This window comes from Pistacia vera, unplaced genomic scaffold (assembly GCF_008641045.1).
Source record: "Pistacia vera cultivar Batoury unplaced genomic scaffold, PisVer_v2 Contig174, whole genome shotgun sequence".
Lineage (NCBI taxonomy): Eukaryota > Viridiplantae > Streptophyta > Magnoliopsida > Sapindales > Anacardiaceae > Pistacia > Pistacia vera.
In genome coordinates this window covers 995,888-1,015,826 of record NW_022195833.1, presented here as the reverse complement: position 1 = coordinate 1,015,826, position 19,939 = coordinate 995,888, and the positions used below count along the sequence as shown (strand labels likewise).

Genomic DNA, 19,939 nt, shown 5'->3' with positions numbered 1-19,939 from the left:
TGACAAACTTCTTAATCTAAACCACCTCCTTGGCCGTATTGAATAATGCAATATACTCAACCTCTATTATAGAGTCTGCTACAGTGCTTTGCTTGGAGCTCTTCCAACTTACTATAGCTCCATTGAGACAAAATACAAATCTTGACTGCGAGCGATAATCATCTTTATCCGTTTGGAAATTAACATCACTGTATCCTCTTGCAGTGAGCTCATCTTGCCCTCCATAAACCAAGAACATATCCATAGTCCTTTTTAAGTACTTAAGGATGTTCTTGAAAGCTATCCAGTGACACTTACTTGGATTCAATTGATATCTACTACAAGTGCTTAATGCACATGAGACATCAATCCAAGTACACAACATGACATTCATGATGGATCTAATTGTTGACACATATGGGGTCCTCTTCATTCTATCTCTCTCATCGTGTGTTTTAGGACACATATCCTTAGGGGGAGAGACACCATGTGAAATTGGAAGAAATCCCTTCTTGGATTCTTTCATAAGGAATCATTTAAGTACCTTGTCTATATACGTACTCTAACTTAGGCCAAGCAACCTACGCGACCTATCATGATAGATTATTATTTTAAGGATGTAAGTTGCTTCTCCGAAGTCTTTCATGGAGAAGCACTTGGATAGCCAAGTCTTTACTAACTGCAAGTTCATTATATCATTCCCGATCAGAAGTATGTCGTCGACATACAACACCAAAAAGGCCATTGTACTCCTACTTTCTTTCTCGTAAACACATGGCTCATCTTCGTTCTTGATGAAACCAAATTCTTTCATGACTTTATCAAAACGAATGTTCTAGCTTCTTAAAGGTTGCTTGAGTCCATAAATGGAACTTTGCAACTTGCATATCTTATTACCTTATCTATCAAGAACGAAGCCATCGGGTTGTGTCATATACACATCCTCTTTACGGTTTTCATTTAGGAAAGTTGTTTTAACATTCATTTGCCAAATCTCATGGTCATGATATGCAACAATTGCAAGCATAATCTGGATAGACTTAATCATGGAAACTAGCGAAAAGATTTCCTTATAGTCAATGCTTTGGCAACTGATACGTTTACAAGTCTTAAAACACTTGTAAACATGAGTGGACAAGGAATTACAAGTCCTAAAACACTTGCTAATTCGGTTGAATCAAAGAGTTTCATTCCAAGTCCTAAAACACTTGGATTGTGGAATGTGGAATGTGGAAAGCAATGGAGGAAATTCGGCCCAAGCAAGTGCCAAGGGGGGAGAGAGCCCAAGCATTTCGGCCCAAACCATCCCAAGTCCAAGCCCAACAAAGGAAGCTCAAGCCCACCAAGAGAGATGCCCAAGTGTTAAAGTGAACCCATTCGGCCCAATTCTCATTCCAAAAGGGAAAGCCCACATGAACCTTTATTGGGCCCATTTGCAAGATCTTCAAGGCCCAATCTCTTACACCTTTATTAGTAGACTTGATTAGGATCATTGATCAAGCTTTGAGCTAATAAAGTGAGTTTTCTTTAACTAATGGGGTGGCTAAAGACATGGATCCTAGAATTAGGGAATCATGTCCCTTTTTTGCATTAAATAGGTATGGCCTTATTTTTGAATGGAAGGCTTGTAATTATTTGTGTAATATTTATTATTTTTCATTTTCTTGTATTGTATTTGTTGATTACTCTTTTAACCTTGTAATTGCCTATATAAAGGCAACTATTCTCCTTGTAAGGTTAGTTTATGAAATATCAAAAATTTGGTTTAACCATTGAGAGAGCTTTGTGTTCTTGTTGTGATTTCTTTATCCAAGTCTTGGCAATGAGATTTGGTAGTGAATCAATTCAAGTTGGTGGAGAATTCCTTTATGCTTGAAGTGTTCATACTTGTCTTAACCCAAAATTTCAAGTAAGTGTGACATTGCCTCCCTAGTGTTTTTGGCCGTATATAAGCTTGAGTTTAGGGCATATTTTGTTGTGTTTTGTTGTTGCAAATTGGTTGGAATTGGACCAGCAACTACTCGTGTCTTATAAGTATGCACCTTGCCATCCATGTCACTCTTCTTCTTGAAGAACCATTTACATCCTATAGGTTTTACCTCTTTAGGTGGATCCACCAAAGACCATACTTGGTTCTAGTATATGGAATCTATCTCAGATTTCTCGGCTTCAAACCATTTAACGGAATCTGGATCCAATATAGCATCATCATAGGTTTTGTGTTCATTATCTTGGTAGACTAGCACGTTGCCATGCTGAGTCACGAAAAAACTATATCTCTTGGGCTCATGACGTCTTCTTCCAAACTTATGTAGCTCTTGTGTTAATTGAGGTGATTCACTTGGATCCATAAATTGTAGAGTAACCTCCTAACAATGTTCAACCATTTCTTGTGGCACATCATCCCATCTTTTGTCTAATGTATCTTGTGGTACTAGAATTTCATTGAGTTATACTTTTCTCCTACTAGTACCTCTTAGAAGAAATTTCTCATCTAAGAAGACACCAGTACAAGCGATAAAAATTTTGCGCTCTTCTAGGTGGTAGAAATAGTATCCTTTGATCTTTTTAAAATACCCCACAAAAATGCATTTATTAGTTTTGGGTCCAGCTTGTTCAAAGTTAATTTCTTGACATAAGCTTTGTAACCCCAAATCTTCAGATAACACAAGTTAGGCTTTCACCCACTCCATAGTTCATATGGAGTCTTATTTACAAACTTTGAGGCACACTTTTAAGTATGTGAGTCATAGTCTCTAGGGCATAGCCTTAGAATGATGTGGGTAGATAACTAAAACTCATCATGGACCTATTCATATCAAGTAAGGTCCTATTCCTCCTTTCAGACACACCAGGGGTGAGTTGTGCTACTATCCTATACTCCTTCAAGTATTTAGAAAACTCGAAGCTCAAGTATTCACCTCCTCGATTTGACGAAAGAGCTTTAATACTCTTGCCCAACTTATTATGTACTTCACTTCTGAATTCTTTGAATTTATCAAATGCTTCAGATTATGTCTCATAAGGTAGACATAACCATATCTATTGAGGTCATCAGTAAATGTGATGAAATACGAATATCAACCTCTGGCTTCAATTGTTAGTGGACCACATACATCACTATGGATGAGGCTTAACAATTCAGTAGTCTTTTCACCTTGTCTTGTGAAAGACGACTTGGTCATCTTGCCTAAAAGGCATGATTCGTATATCTCAAATGACTGAAAGTCAAAAGGGTCCAAAACTCCATCCCTTTGAAGTTTTGCAATGCGGGTCTAATTAACATGACCCAATCTATAATGCCAGAGGTATGTTTGAGTTTGATCACTATGTTTAGCTTTCTTTGTTTCTACATTGAGAATATCCTTATTGTTTAAATTTGTTAGAGTACATGCACTAGAGCCAACATTTTGGCTCTTGTAAACTCATTTTATATGAATAAAAGGCATCGCTTATTTATGAGCATATATACTATAACATCTATTTATTGCGTGTAAAGAAAATAGTATATGTCCTTAGAAAGGTTGAAGCCAATGACGAAGTGATTAAGTGTTATAAATCTTAATTGTGAGAACCTTGTGAGCACAAACGGTGGCCCTTTTAAAATTGTCCGTAGTCATAGTATAAATCTGGCCAAGGACACAGATTGTACGGAGAGACTATCATCGTGTTGAACGACCCTATTGAAAGGTAGTGACAGATCTCACATGTCAATGTTGTGGGCATCAACCTAGTGCAACATATAGGTGATTGTTTGTGCAAGTCCACTGCACTGACCCATCAGAGGATTTCATACAAGATGGTAAACCTAGTATCTATGGAATATATACTTTTACGGATGGTGGTACATGTGGTCCTTCGACTTGAGATCACTAGAGCGTCGTGTGTAAATATTGATGTGATTTGACACTAACCCAACATCGTCTCTCTTAGGGATTACCAGAACTGTGGTGATTGGTTACATCAAGAAGTACACTATGGCTATGGTAGATCAACAAAGGATTCACCACTCTTGGTTACAAAAGATCTTATCTCGGCAAGATTTTTAGTTAAGAACTACGACTGCAAATCTGTGGCCATGGTGGAATCGAGTTGGTGCTTGAATCCAATTTTATATAGTCATAAGATTCGAGAACCAAATATAGAACATGTCAAGGTGGACATTTTGAAGTAGACACTATTTTTGTACTTCAAATCTTGAAGAGATATAAGATGATGAAATGGATTGAATTGCATGGTAACCATATCATAGAAAAGGTAAGCCTAATTGCTAATTCTTTACTTACCGAGGAATCATGATGCCTGGCTAGAGGCCAATCTTGATTGGTGTACAAAATCACTAATTGGGTGATGCTTAATTAGTTATTAGGACATTGTTGGCAAAGTGAAGGACCTTTGGATCACACACATAGAGAGCAGTTAAGTGAGAATCGAAAGTGGAAGGACAATCTTGTCCTTGGGCTGAAAAGGGTATTTCGGTAATTTGGGAGTCCAGGGACATTTTCGTCATTTTGGGCAAAAAGGGCACTTTGGTAATTTTGCTAGGGTTGACGCCATTATCCAATATTTATGTTGGAGGATTTTTTGCAAAATTGGATTCATATTAATTTTAATTTAAATTAAATATATTAAAACCCATATATTAAATATGATAAGTATATATAAATACATGGATTAAATAAATAGTAATATTTATTTAATTATAATATGTTTTTATATAGAAATTAAATTAATTAGGATTCATATTTAAGGATAATATCTTTAAGAGATATTCTAATCCCTTATATTAAGGATTGCAATCCTATTCAAATAGGAATTAAAGGATTGCAATCCAATCTAAATAGGAATTAAAGGATTTACAATTGTTATTAGATTCCTATTTGGGATTGCCTATATAAATGGTCATTGGGTTTTGATTTGAAATCCAATTTTGCAAGTGAATTAAGCATAATTTTCATAAAGTTAATTTTGCAAAATTGAGAGCGCAATTAACTTCTCCCAAAACCCTAGCTGTCGTCAACCCTAGAGAGAGAAATTCTCTCTCTTTTCTGCCACCTCCCTTAAGCCTTTTGATTGGTCTAGCAATTAATATCAGGGTGACCTTAAGCTTACTTTTGTGTAGATACCGTTGAGCTCGATCCTACGTTGGGTCAATAGCGATAACTTGGAGAGATCCAGAGAAGAAGCCACCAACGAAGGTATAAAAATACTATATTAGTATGGTTTAATATATATATATGTTGTGGATTAATTTATTGAGTCGTGATATTGGGTAATGGAATTGTGCCATGGCAAGAATTTTTCTTTGTAATTTTGCGCCTGCCACGACACAATTCCCTACAAAATCTAGAACATATAATCCATTGTGTAAACTAACATTTTGATATAGAATACCATTCAAACTAAAGGATAACAATCAATTAGAAATCTCAAAACGATATCCCATATCATCCAAAGCGGATACTAATATAATGTTTCTTGAAGTTAAAGGTACAAAATAACAATTATTAAGTTCTAACAATAAGCCCATAGGCAAAGACAAACAATAAGATCCTACAACCAATACAGTCACGTGTGCTCCATTTCCAACTTGTAGGTCCACCTCTCCCTTAGCGAGCAATTTACTCTATATCTTAGTCCCTGCATATCAGTATAAACGAAAGTACCACATCATGTGTCAATGACCCAAGATGTTGAAGGGGAAAAGTTAATCTCAATCATATACATACCTAAAGTCGAAGCATTTGACTTTTTCTTACTTGTGAGGAAAGCCTTGTAGTGTTTCCTCTAGTAGCCAGGCTTGCCACAGTAGAAGCAGACTATCTTCCCACCTTTACCAATGCCACCCTTGGACTTAAGAGCATCATGTCCTTTGGGTTTTGACTTGCGATAGACATTGGCCTTTCCTTTACCCTTACCATTGCCTTTACTAGGAGCAACTAGTAAAACAAGTTTGGACTTTTTCAATTCCTACTTCATAGTCCTCAGTATGTTTAGGAGCTTTGACATGGAGTTCACCATCATGTTCATAGTGAGTTTCATTATCAATGGTGAATAAGAATCTCGTAGTGACTGTAGAATTAAATCCACTTGTAAGTCTGCATCCACACCAACACCCAAAGTCTCAAGCCTCTCTATGTAACCAATCATCTTGGGGACATGAGGACAAACTTGGGCTCCTTTGGCTATTCAGCTCCTAAACAGTGCCTTTGAAATCTCATACCTCTCATGTCGAGCATTCTTTTGATCTAGCTCATTGAGATGCAAAATTATGGCATGTACATCTATATTCTCATGCTGCTTTTGTAGCTCAGATGTCATTGATGCTAGCATTATGCATTAGACATTATCAACATCTTCAAGGAACTTTTATAAGTGTCCTTGACCTCCTGAGTGGCATCAGGTGCAAATAAGGCTTATCCAGGACATACAATTTCCTTTTGGACTTCAATACCGAAGATTTCGATACCAATATAAGAAATTGGATCATTCCAACCTGTTTTCTTTTTCAATTATCGGTTGTAGTGATAGATTGGTATTGCTCATCTTAATAGATCTACAACTGTAGAAAAACAAAAAATCATTATAATGTTTATTATAATTTAATAAGGTCTTTTATTAAATAATTGCTTCCACTATTTTCCCCAAGCTAATAGCCTTCATTATTAACTTGGGAAAGCCTGTTGGCTTTCTTAGTGGACCGAGATCTCATTTAGCCTATTTCAAACCTTTGCGTTAGTGAACAAGCCAAAATGGGTTGATTAGGTAAGTCAATAAACTTAACTTACACTAGTTGATGGCTCCAACTACCAATTTCTAACCAAGCCAACAAGCCAATTACACAATGCAATGGCACCAACCCTTGTCCTCAAGTGTAATTCTCAATATCAGCAGAGTGAATACTACATGTCACCACGTACACATAACATGTGTACTTCTCTACTATTGCTTATGATAAGCTTATCAATCTTCGCTTTAGCGAACATGCAAAACTCGTTATTTTAAGTCGACCCATCACCACTAAGGAAAACTCCAATGATGTTTGACTTCTCATGAGTAGAAGTGTACCCTTCGCTTTGGTGAACAAGGTTTCAACGAACAGTGGTTTGGTCAAGTCCATAGTGATGAAAGGTGTTTCAGTTTGACTTAATATACTTTCGTTGATGGGGTTTTCATTTTATGTCTCACCAATTTTATCTTCTTAACATGCTACAGTCATAACATACACTCTTAGAACTCATACTAAGCATAAAGCAAACGTGTCGGTGCATAGCCTTGACTAAAACTGATTTCCTTAAGTCAAGAGGAATTAGTAGATCAACCTAGGTTTAAAAGTAAAATAGATTCTTCAAGTAATTTCACCTTCCTTTCCATCGCCTTTTCTTCTCGAACATTACACAACTTCCAAAAATAAAATATTACATTTCACATTATTGAAAAGAAACCTCGAGTTACATTCGAGGGGAGTGAGATGAGAGAGAGAAGTTACATTGGAGAATTTGAGAAAGGCAGGGCACGCAGGTCCTATTTAGATAACAACCCAAAAACTATCACATTAAGTCCGAAGGCTTATGCACCAAGCACCATGCATATTCAAAACAAGAATTATGCATAAACAATCAAAATTAAATTTTGATTAGGTTGGTAAATTACAAGTTAACCCTTGCTTTTTGGTAATGTTTTTTAAGTTCAACAAGTTTTAAAATTATCATTTTAGTCCCTTATTATCGGGCCTCCAAAATATTTCTAACATGCAGCAACATAAATTAGAAAAATTATGGATTTAAAATTCATCGTGCAATAATGCAATCTCGTCTGAAAATTTGGCCCATTGCACCTTTTGTGCGAGTTGCCCAAAAATTCAAATTTGATGCATGTTTTAACGTGCACCAGATCAGGCCCTTGGCTGAAAAACCAAGTGTCATCTTGGCCAAGTTCTAGGAGCACTTGTGCCACCACAGGGCAGCCCCAAAACAACATCAAATGGGACGACAACAGTAGCGACGCATTTGCATGTGTTGTTGCTAGTACGACAATAGCCTCTATGCTGTCGCACAAGGCTACTGTTGTGCCGTTTGTGGCGGCACAGCCCAAGGCCACATGTTGGAGCATGTGGCCAGCACCTCCCTATGCACGACAACATGCAACAGCAGAGCTGCTATGTGATATCGCATGTTTTAATTAGCAGTACCGCACATTTGTGCGCTATTTGCTTCTACTCATTGCTGCTGCTGTGCATGGCAGCACGTAGTAGTAGGTACTTCCCCTCACGACAGTCCACTCTACAGAGCAAGATCAAGTTTTATTTGATCTTGATCGAGCACACAAAACCATATCAGAAGCAATTTCACATTAGTGCAACATATCAACCAAAACATTAGTTTTAACCAATTTTACAGATTTTACGAAACTGTTAATACCCAAATTGGTTGACAAAAATTCCAAAGCATCCAAACAAGTATTAAATGATGCAAATACATAAAAGTAGCTTTGATACCATTGTTGGTTTGCGGATTGATTATGTATGCAACAGAAAAAAAAAATATTTTCAATCCAAAAAGTTTAAAGCCAAACGATCCTTTTACAGATCTACAACATTTTTCATAAACAATATAGTCATAAGACCAAGATTATACCAGCGTTTGAAGGCTCATTTGATTGATGTGAATTGCTCCCACTCCGAGATATGAATGAACTCCTAATATCCATAAGAAGGCAGGACTACAATCACCAAGGGGTTCAATGTGCCAGCAAACCCACAAGGATCAAGAATAAAAACTGTAGAATTTTTCTTTGAAAAATTCTCTTCTCTACTATGGAGAGAAAAGGTGTGAGAGAGAGAGAGGATTGGCTAGGGTTTATTTTAAAATTACATCTCTCACATCATTTTATTTTTAGGTTGCCTTTAAATAGGCAGCAAAATAAAACCCTAATCTAGTTAGGAATAACCATTAAGTTTATTCCATAACTAGAATGGCGAATCCCCATTACCAAACAAGGTAATATTCCACATGACATTTTATTTAAATTCAAATATGAATTTATATTTATATATTATCTTCATTACCCGAAGGCTCCTCATCATATAGATAGTGAGTAGTCTCGTGATTGACACCAATCAATTATCTCACTAAACACAGACCAAGATTGGCCTCTAGCAAGGCATCATGGTCATTTGATAGATTCAGATTCAGCAAAATAGCTTACCTATCAACGATCTGGTTACCATGGAATCCAATCCCCTCACCATCTCTTATCTTTTCAAGGCCAAAGTACAGAAGTAGTGTCAACCTTGGATATCCTTGATATCTCGATATTTGGTTATTGGACCAACGACCGAAATAGATTGGATTGAACTATAACTCAATCCCACTTTGGCCACAGATTTAATGTCGCTGCCATCTACCAAATTACTCAGCGAGATAATTTCTCTCGTACCTGAGAGTGATGAATCTTTTACCGATCCGCCATAGTCTTGATACACTTCTCGATGTAGCCAATCACTACCGTTTTGATAGTTCTGAATAGAAAAACGTTAAGCTAGTGTCAAACTACACCAATTGGTACACAAGGCGCTCCGATGATCTCAATTCTAAGGATCACATGCACCACCATTCGTTAGAGGATTTATTCCATAGACACTAGGGTTACCATCTATGTGGAATCCTCTGGTGGGTTTGTCCAGTGAACTTGCCTATAACAAATATCTATGTGTTGCACCAGGTTGTCAACAAACAACCTTGACAAGTGGGATCAGTCACTGTCTTTCGACAAGGTCATTCAACACTATGATAGCCTTACCGTATTATTTATGTCCTTCGTCAAAATAATATTGGGGCTATGGACGTTTCTAGAATAGTCATCACATGTGATCATAGAGTCCTTAGTATAGAGATTAGAAACACTCGATACCTCCTCATTTGTTCTGAACTGTCCACCGTTTATTTAAAATGTTAGTTAAACCATTGGAAACGTTACCTTGGGTGAGAGTGTTAGTTTTTGAAAATCCATAGAAAAGTGTTTTTACGCCAAACGAATTAGAGAAGCAATGTAATAAATCTTATAATATTATAGAGTAATTACTAACAATATTGGAAAAAAAACTATAACAAAGAAAAATAATTTATTTTTCTCACATCTTAAATTTATTGAAAAGGAGCATCAATAAAAAGGTATAAAATAAAATAAAAGAGTTTTGATTAAAATTTTGGATACACTTTTATTTTTACAAAATAAGGGAAAAGTTTTTCAGAAAAATTGTTTAAGAATAGTTTTTACACAATTGTCTTAATTTCTATATTAAATTAAATACTTATATATAAATATGATTTTTTCTTTAATTTTTCCTAAATAAAAAAAATATTTTAATCCACATACATAATGGGAAATGAATATGATAAATTTATATAAGTATGTCAAAATCAGTTAGATATAACAAATTAATAAAACATTTTTTTAGACTATCTTTTTTTTTTTTTTTTTTCTTTCTTTCTTATCTCACTTGTTTAATATTATAAATGTGACATATTATATTAAATTAACTCTATTTTTTACCTTAAGTTTGACTCTAACATAGACCCTAATCACATGATTTTGAAACAAATTCATGAGAAAACTTAAAAGAGAGAAAATAAAATAAAGAAAAAAGCATGGCCTTTACTCAACAGCTACAACAACAATCAAGAACATTAATCACCAAAACAGCAACACCACCAAAGAAGAAGAACAACAACAAAATCAAAACCAGAATCAAAATCCAAATCATCCCAAAAAAGGCACCATTTCTGCCTCAACCCTGGATTCCAGCTTCAACCAAACCCTCAAGAATGTTCAAGGGTATATTAAAAAAGCTTCATTTTTTACAAAATTTTATCATAAATTTCATTTTTTTCCGTCAGATTTGAGTGCCCATTTGGGGATTAGTTGTAGATCTTGGAAATGTTTTTTGGGTGTTTTGTCTTATTGGTTGCTATAGCTTTTGTTTGGATTTGGGGATTGGTTTTGGTGGGTATGGTAGATCTCTTTAGTTGGGCTTGATGATCTAGAATTTGAGTGTTAAGTGAAATTTTAGGTTTTGATCTTTGAGATAGGTGAAAATGTTGGAAATTTGATGTGGGTTTGGTTAGTTTTTGTGTAATTTAGTGAGAGGAGTTGTGTGATTCGTTAGAGTTTGATGAATTCATTGCTTCAAGAGAGAATGTAAAGAGAGGGAACAAAAGATTGAAGATTCATTTGGATCTAAAATATTTTAAAGCATGATTTTGTTTTTGTTGTTTAAGCGTAGTGTTATTGTAAATATTTACTTGGGCAATTAGATTAGGTTTAATGTGGTCTGATGTATGACAATTGTGAATTTGTTATTTATGAAAGTTTATTTGCATATTCTAAATTTGCTAACTTATACTGAGTGCGGTATTGCAAATAATTTAGTATGATCTAAGGTGTTTTTTTCTTGTGGAAGTTTCTGTTATAAGCTACGGATGGTAGATATTTTTATTTTCTGATCTCATCTTCGTTTGGTAAGTCATTGTCAAATGCCCTACCGACTAGCTTGCCATTTGAATATATACGAGGTAACATTAATTGGCTGCCTCGAACGTGACGCATTAGAATAGGATAAAGACTAGATTCACTCTCAACCTAGCAACTCGAATATACGAACACGTTAAATAAAATAAAATCTATATCTAACATGGGAAGGCAAGGCTCATTTGATATGTAGTTGAGAGAGACATACCATAGTTTTTTCATTTCTTCCTTGAAAGACTTTTTTCAGTAATTAATATTTAGATCTGAGCTGTCCAACATACTCAGCTTTTTCATCATCAGGATACAATCGAAAATGTTTACCAATTTGTCACACCTCCTTCTAGGAATCCCTATCCCACCAGATTCGGGCGCTTCAAGAGACTTTGGATCCCGAGAGGAGGGTGAATATTTTTAAAAACGTTTCCTTAAAAATCTATTTATAAAGGATAAGTGAAGAGTAATACAAATCAAAGTACTAAAGAAAAGTTCTCTAGAAGCAGAAGTACATCAAACTAAAGTTCTGAAACATAAAGGTTCTGAAAATCTAATCACAAAATCATGGTATCAGAGTATACTACAATTTACAAAATATGTCGATGATCATGAGTCAATGGCCAACCTAGAGTGTAGAGTATGCTTTGAACGAACCCGATCTACAATGCTGGGGGAACATAAAACAATGAGTTGGGAGTCCAGTGTATGGATAATATGTTAGTAAACGGTCCCATATACGCAGGGGAACAAAAATATATAATATAAGGATCGTTTACATGAGCCAAGATCAAGGATATAATTTTACAATTTATATTAAAGTAAAATCTGCACAAAAGGTTAATCATGGGTTTAGAAACCATACGCACGTTTGGAGACTCCACCACGTTTGTCTTTGAACGTTTTGCTACCGACCCAAGCGTAGGATCAAACCGACGTAGTCCACACGAGGACAATCACAAAGAACCAAAGAGGGATTTGCTAGATCCTCTTTGGCTTTAAGATTAAAGAAGAAGGAACTCAAATTGAATTGATTTGGCAAAAAAATGTTTCTGCCGTGGGAGTGTGTATAAAGGGCTACTGTGTTTTTGATTTCAAAGAAAAATCAATCTCATATTTCAATTAACACACACTTTTCTTTTTATAGTAAATCAAGTTGCCCTATTCCCATATGGAATAGGCTTGGGCTCCAACCCAAACACCCCATGTTACCAAACACTCCTAATTTGATATTTTTATTTTCCATCATTATCTCAATTAAAATCAATTAATATATATTAACATTTAACAATAATGATAATATATTTAAATATGTGCGAACACATATTTAAACGTAATTTCACTTATAATACCTCAACAAATTTAATTGCACTGTAAAATTACCAAAATACCCTTTTGCCTTAAAAGATGAAAACGCCCTTCTTTCTTCTTGGATCTTAAATTATCTTTTATGTGTGTGACTCATAGGCTCCTTATCATATCTGCAGTGTATAGTATCGCGATTAACACCAATTAATCATCTCACTAATACACAGACTAAAATTGGCCTCTAGCAAGGCATCATGACCACCCGATAGATTCAGATTCAGCAAAATAGCTACCTGTCAACGATATGGTTACCGTGCAATTCGATCCTTTCATCATACGTTATCTAGACGAGATGAAAGCATAGAAATAGTGTCAACCTTCGGTTACTCTCGATATTATGTATTCAGTTTCTGGACCAATGACCTGTATTATAAACTGGATAGAGCAATAACTCAATCCCACTGTGGCCACAGTTTTGGTGTCATTGCCATATACTGAGTTGCGCCGTGAGATAACATCTCCCGTACCCAGGAGTGATGAATCCTCTGTCAATCCACCATAGTCTTGATACACTCCTTGATGTAGCCAATCACTACCGTATTGACAGCTTTGAAAAGAACTGCATTAGGCTAGTGTCAAACTACACCAATCGGTGCACAAGGCGCTTCGGTGATCTCAAGTCTAAGGATCACATGCACCACCATTCGTTAGAGGATTTGTTTCATAGACATTGGGGTTACCATCCATATGGAATCCTCTGGTGGGTCAGTCCAATGAACTTGCTGCGGTGTAATCGCCTACAAAAAACACTCATGTGTTGCACCAGGTTGTCACCAAACAACCTTGACAAGTGAGATTAGTCACTGCCTTTCGATAGGGTCGTTCAACACTATGATAGCCTTACCATATTATCTATGCCCTTACTTTAAAATAATACTAGGACTATTGACTTTTCTAGAATGGCCACCATATGTGCTCATAGGGTTCTCACTATCAAGGTTTGAAACACTTGATACCCTTGTCACGGTTCTACCATTCTAAGGACATATATCAATACATATTGCAATAATAATGATTTGCGCGATACAGAATAAAATGTCTTTTATTGATTAATGAACATTATTACAAAGAGTCAATTCTACAATAATTGATTGGCTCTAGGGCATCTACTCTAACATAATACATTTTATACGAAAATAACTTTTTTTTAAAACATATATGCATTTCAGGATGCAATATAAAATCATATAAGGCTCATACACGTCATGATCATGCAAAAATCAAATCCATACCACTACTGTAACCGTACCAACACCGAATCCATGCCACCTAAGTATCTTGGGACTTGTGTCATACCTCCCATAAAAAGATGCCTAATATAGATAAGTAGCTAGATACTCATCTAGGCCAATACTTGCCTAATGAAACCATCTCAGGCTAATACTCGCTTGATAATCAATCCCTGGCTAATACCTGCCTGATAATCAATCCCTCCTAGGCCAATACCCGCCTGATGTAAACATAATACCGCCTAAGCCAATACCTGCTGGGCGTAATCCAGCCTGGAGCTCGTTAGGTGTTCGTCTTGTCCCAGTAGGATATCGAAATCATTCGATTGTACAGACTACCTCAATGTGCGCATAAGGATAAATACAAAATGCTAGCTAAAAAGTGTGGTCTCAATCCGAAGGATAAACACATCAACACACATCGCATCTGAAAATCCAACACCTCATAAGTTATGCATGCTCGTATGCCAATACATATATGTAATAACATTAAACGAACATGCAAAATAAGTGTACAATGCTTGAAATATAAAAACCAATAATAATGTAAAATATCATTTAGCCCCTATTTTATTCATCTATTTTTGTCCCAAACTTCTAAACCCTGCTCAACTCCCCATACGTTTAAATTCTTTGTCAACCCCCCCATACCTTCAGATTCTTCTACCAAACCCCCATAGCTTTAGATCCTTGCAGTCAACCCCTTGATATAATTTAACCCTATAAAGCTTCAAAGCCCAGGTCATTTATTCATCCATTTATGCATCTAAAGCCCAATTACTAATATCTGGACTTCATTTTAATAGGCTCGACACCATTATAATTAAACCTAATAAAGCTTCAAAGGCTAAGTCCTATATTCATTAAACTATGCAACTAAAGGCCAATTAACAAAATTTGGGCCTTATTGTTAATTGGCCAATCCACTAATTCACATAAAACTCAAACAATATAATCTCGGCCTTTTAATTCCATTTGGTCCACATTTAAATAAACCCAACAGCCCAACAATTAATTGGGCCTTAAAGTAATAATAAACTGGCCCACCACAACCATAAGTTTAAGTCAGCCCACCAAACTAATTAAGCCCACCAACACAATTAGTCCACTAATTCCATTAAGCCCATCAATTCCATTTAGCCCACAAATTCAATTAAGCCCATCAACACAAATTAAATCTTATTCTAATACAATATCCAACCCAAATGCATGCAATTACAACCTCTAGCAAGCATTATATTTAAAAAGCAATGCTATACTTACACTGAGTCATATAACTGAATTATACAAATAGACAAAAAAAGGGTAAAATAATTATTTTACATAAATTTTGTATAATTTTTGTTTGTTTATATGACTCAGTTGTAAACAAAACATTATTGATAGTTAAAACCCAACTCAACATTTCTAATATACAAATAGTCCAACCAACGCATTAACTGTTGACAAAATAAAAAGAAAGAGACAAATAGTTAATGACACAAAAGACAAGAATTATTTATTACTTTGCTGCTAAAGAATACAATGACTCAAAAGCAAACTGCTCTATTTATAGAGCTAAATGCCAAACGGCTATATGCCTAAACAATATCTAGCCACTAACTCAGCCACTAACTCCTGCATAAGCGCCCAAAGACTAGGACTTACAACATTATCAATTTAAGCATTATCCCACTAATAACAGACTCCAATGGACTCGGACAAAACAAAAGACTCATAAATAACAAAGAGACTTAATCAAATAAACTCACGTGACTCAACATTCCTTCCCTTAAACTGAAAGATTTTCAAACAGTCAGTTTAGACAACATTAATAACAAAAATCATTCCTGAAACTGGTCATTCCAAAGTGCGTACACCGAGCAATTTTCGTAGCTTTTGAAATAAAGGCACTTTGAGAGGTTTAGTGAATATATCAGCAACTTGGTCTTCACTTCTGCAGAAGCTAAGATCAATGATTCCATCATTGGTGAGATTTCTTAAGAAGTGATACTTCACATCTATATGTTTACTTCGCCCATGTAAAACAGGATTCTTGGAGAGCTTAATTGCTGAACTGCTGTCACAATTAATTTGGGTTGGTCCTTGCTGCTTGAAATAGAGCTCTTCAAGAACTTTTCTCAACCAAATAGCTTGGCAAGCACATGAAGTTGCAGCAACGAACTCGGCTTCGGTTGTTGATAGCGTGACAATTGGTTGTTTCTTTGAAGACCATGAGACAGCTCCTGAACCTATCATAAAGACATAACCTGAAGTGCTCTTTCTATCATCTTGATCTCCGGCATAATCACTATCCGTAAATCCAATTAAATTTGACGTTTCTCCTTTCTTGTAAAACAACCCATAACCAGCAGTCCCTTGCAAGTATCGAAAGATTCTTTTTGCAGCTAAAAGATGTATCTCCCTCGGGCATTCCATGTATCTGCTAATAAGACTTACAGCATGCATTATGTCAGGTCTCGTAGCTGTTAAATACATCAAACTCCCTACAATTTGCTTGTAAAGAGTGCTATCAATCTTCTTTCCTTCAGGATCTCGAACAAGCTTCAAACCAACTTCAGTAGGTGTGCTAACAGAGTTGCAATTTTTCATTTGAAACCTGTCCAAAATGTCTTGCACATACTTCTTTTGGCAAATAAAAATTCCAGCTGCAGATTGCACCACTTCAATGCCCAAAAATTAATGCATTGTTCCAAGATTAGACATATCAAATTCAACCATCATAGATTGTTTAAATTTGTCAAACATGGCACTATCATTTCCAGTGAAAATAAGATCATCAACATATAAGCAAACAATGAGCAATTTTCCTCTATCTCCAGTCTTTGTAAAAAGTGTATGCTCATATGGACATTTGTTAAATCCCTCTTTAGAAAAATAAGCATCTATACGACTATACCAAGCGCGTGGAGCTTGTTTTAGCCCATACAATGCTTTTTTGAGTTTATAAACCTTATTTTCACTTCCAAGCTTCACATGACCAGGAGGTTGATCAATAAATACCTGTTCTTCCAAGTTGCCATGTAAAAATGCTGATTTCACATCCAACTGGAAAATAGGCCATGAGTTTTGTGCCGCCAATGCAATCACTAGTCTGATTGTGTCATGTCTTGCAACTGGAGCGAAAACTTCTTTGTAGTCAATGCCGAACTCTTGTTTATAGCCCTTAGCGACTAAGCGTGCCTTGTACTTGTCAATTTCTCTATTCTTCTTCAATTTCGTCTTGTATACCCACTTCACACCAATGCTCTTTTGCCCTTTTGGAAGCTCTGTCAACTCCTAAGTGTTGTTTCTTTCAATGGCTGCTATTTCTGCATCCATAGCCTGCCGCCACTTCGACTCCTTGATAGCATCTTTGAAAGCTACAGGATCACAATCTGAAAAAAGAGCAAAATGTGTAAGTGGGTCTTCAGATGGATCATTCCCAGGTATCTCATAATCAGTCATCCATGCTGGTCTTTTTTTAATCGTTGAGGTCGTTCATCAGCAACATTAACTCCAGCTGGGCTTGGAAGGTCTTCTTCAATTAGTTGTTGCTCGTTTTCCACCAGTTGTTCATTCTCCACGGGTTGTTGCCTTTCTTTTTCTACATCAAAGTCTGCCAATATTTGTTGCTTGACATTGTTTTCTTTCCACGTCCAGAATCTTTCTTCATCAAAAATTACATCACGACTAATGACAATTTTCTTGGTGATGGGATTGTACAATTTGTACGCTTTTGACTGCTCACTAACACCAAGAAAAATGCATTTTTCTCCTTTTTCATCAAGTTTTCTTCTCTTTTGATGAATATGTGCATATGCTATACAACCAAAAATTTTGAAATGCTTGACAGTTGGTTTACGTCCACTCCAACCTTCTTGCGGCGTCACATTTTGAACTGCAAGGGTGGGACTTCTGTTTAGTACATGAATACTCCAATTGACAGCTTCTGGCCAAAAACTTCTTGGAATCTCGCTCCTTGCCAGGATTGACCACACCATGTTCATGATTGTACGATTCTTCCTTTCTGCAATGCCATTCTGCTACGGTGTGTAAGCTGTTGTAAGTTGCTTTTGAATTCCATGAGTCTTACAGAAATTTGCAAATTCATATGAGTTGTATTCTCCACCGCAATCAGTACGAAGAACTTTTATTTCATTGCCAATTTCTTTTTCAACAAGAACTTTGTAGCTTTTAAAAGCTGTAAAAGCTTCAGACTTTTCCTGTAAAAAATACACCCATGTTTTTCGGCTAAAACCATCAATGAATGTCATCAGGTATCTTTTACCTCCATTGGAAGGTGGATCTATTGGCCCGCAAAGGTCAGAATGAACCAGCTCCAATTGCTTCTTTTCTCTCCATGACTGTCCTTGCGGAAATTGATTACGGTGTTGTTTGCTAACAACACACTCTTCACAAACTTCAAATGGAGCAGTAATTTGAGGAAGACCAGTCACCATATTTTTTTGCTGTAGAGTCTTCAATCCACCAAAACTTAGGTGACCATAGCAAAAATGCCATAGCCATGCTGCATCGTTCAGTTTTGCTAAGAAGCATGAATGAGTGGTGTTGCGGAGATAAAACGGGAACATATGATTTGCCGTCATGTTAACTTGAGCAATTAAACCTAACTTTGCATCTTGAATTTGACATACTCCATCTTTGATAGAAATCTCGTACCCCTTCTCTTGCAGCTGACCCACACTAAGCAAGTTGGTCTTTAGATCTGGGACAAAAAGAACATTAGAGATAGTGTGGGTGGAATTTTCCTTAGTTTGAATAGTTACCCTTCCTTTTCCCATAACAAAAATCGTGGAGTTGTCACCAAACTTAACGGTGTTGCGAAAAGATTCATCCAGGTCAGAGAACGCCTTCTTATCTCCACACATGTGGTTACTGCAGCCAGTGTCTAAATACCACATGTTTGGTTGAGTTTCTTCCTTTACGTGACACACCATCAAAAGAGACACCTCTTCTTCTTTTTCTGCAAAGTTAGTTCTTTCTTCACCTTATCTATTCAGATTAGTTCGGCACTCAGACTTGTAGTTACCATACTCATGACATCTATAGCACTCCACATTGGACTTGTCTGCTGACCTCGATTTATATGTAGTCGAGTGGTTACCACCTCGTCCTCTTCCTCTTCCTCTTCCCTGAAATTTGTTATCCTGGTGTTGGTGTTGGTGTTGGTGTTGGTGTTGGTGTTGTTGATTTCCACGATCATTATTTCCTTTGCCTCTACCTCGACCTCTACCTCATCCTCTGTCTCCTCTTGTTGCTGAGTGATTTTCCGTTGAGGCCTTCAAAGCTTGCTCCTCTTTCTCCTGCTGGTTAAATTTATGTTCATGAACCAACAAAGAACTTTGTAATTCGTCAATTGAAAGTTCATCAATATCATGAGATTCTTCTATTGAACAAACAATAAAATTAAATTTTGGTGTCATGGATCGAAGAATCTTCTCTACTATGTTCACATCCTCTGTCTTGTCCTTGTGGATCCGCATCTTGTTCACGATTGCCATTGTTCGAGAGAAATAATCTGTAACTGATTCTCCCGACTTCATTCGAAGTGTTTCGAACTCCGTACGAAGTGCTTGAAGCTGCTGCCTCTTTGCCCTTGCAGAACCATGGTACTTCTTCTTCATGGAATCCCAAATATGTTTTGAAGTGTCTTTGCAAAGAATGGTTTCCAAGATTGAGCGATCAATTGCTTGGAAAAGATAATTCTTTGCCTTGAGATCTTTCAACCGCTGCCCTTCTAGCTCAGTTTTTTGTACTTGTGTCATTGTTCTATCTGCTGGTTCCGTAATTCCTTCAGAGACGACGTGCCAATACTCCTTAGATCTTAGAAAGTTCTCCAT

The 19,939-nt window shown here is 36.4% G+C and overlaps 1 protein-coding gene across 1 annotated transcript; it reads right to left on the bottom strand.

Annotated features, from left to right (window-relative positions):
• Window positions 1-19,333: 19,333 nt before the first annotated feature.
• LOC116126013 lies at window positions 19,334-19,939 on the bottom strand. Its single transcript, XM_031411710.1, has one exon. The coding sequence runs from the start codon at window positions 19,937-19,939 to the stop codon at window positions 19,334-19,336; it is 606 nt and encodes a 201-aa protein (XP_031267570.1).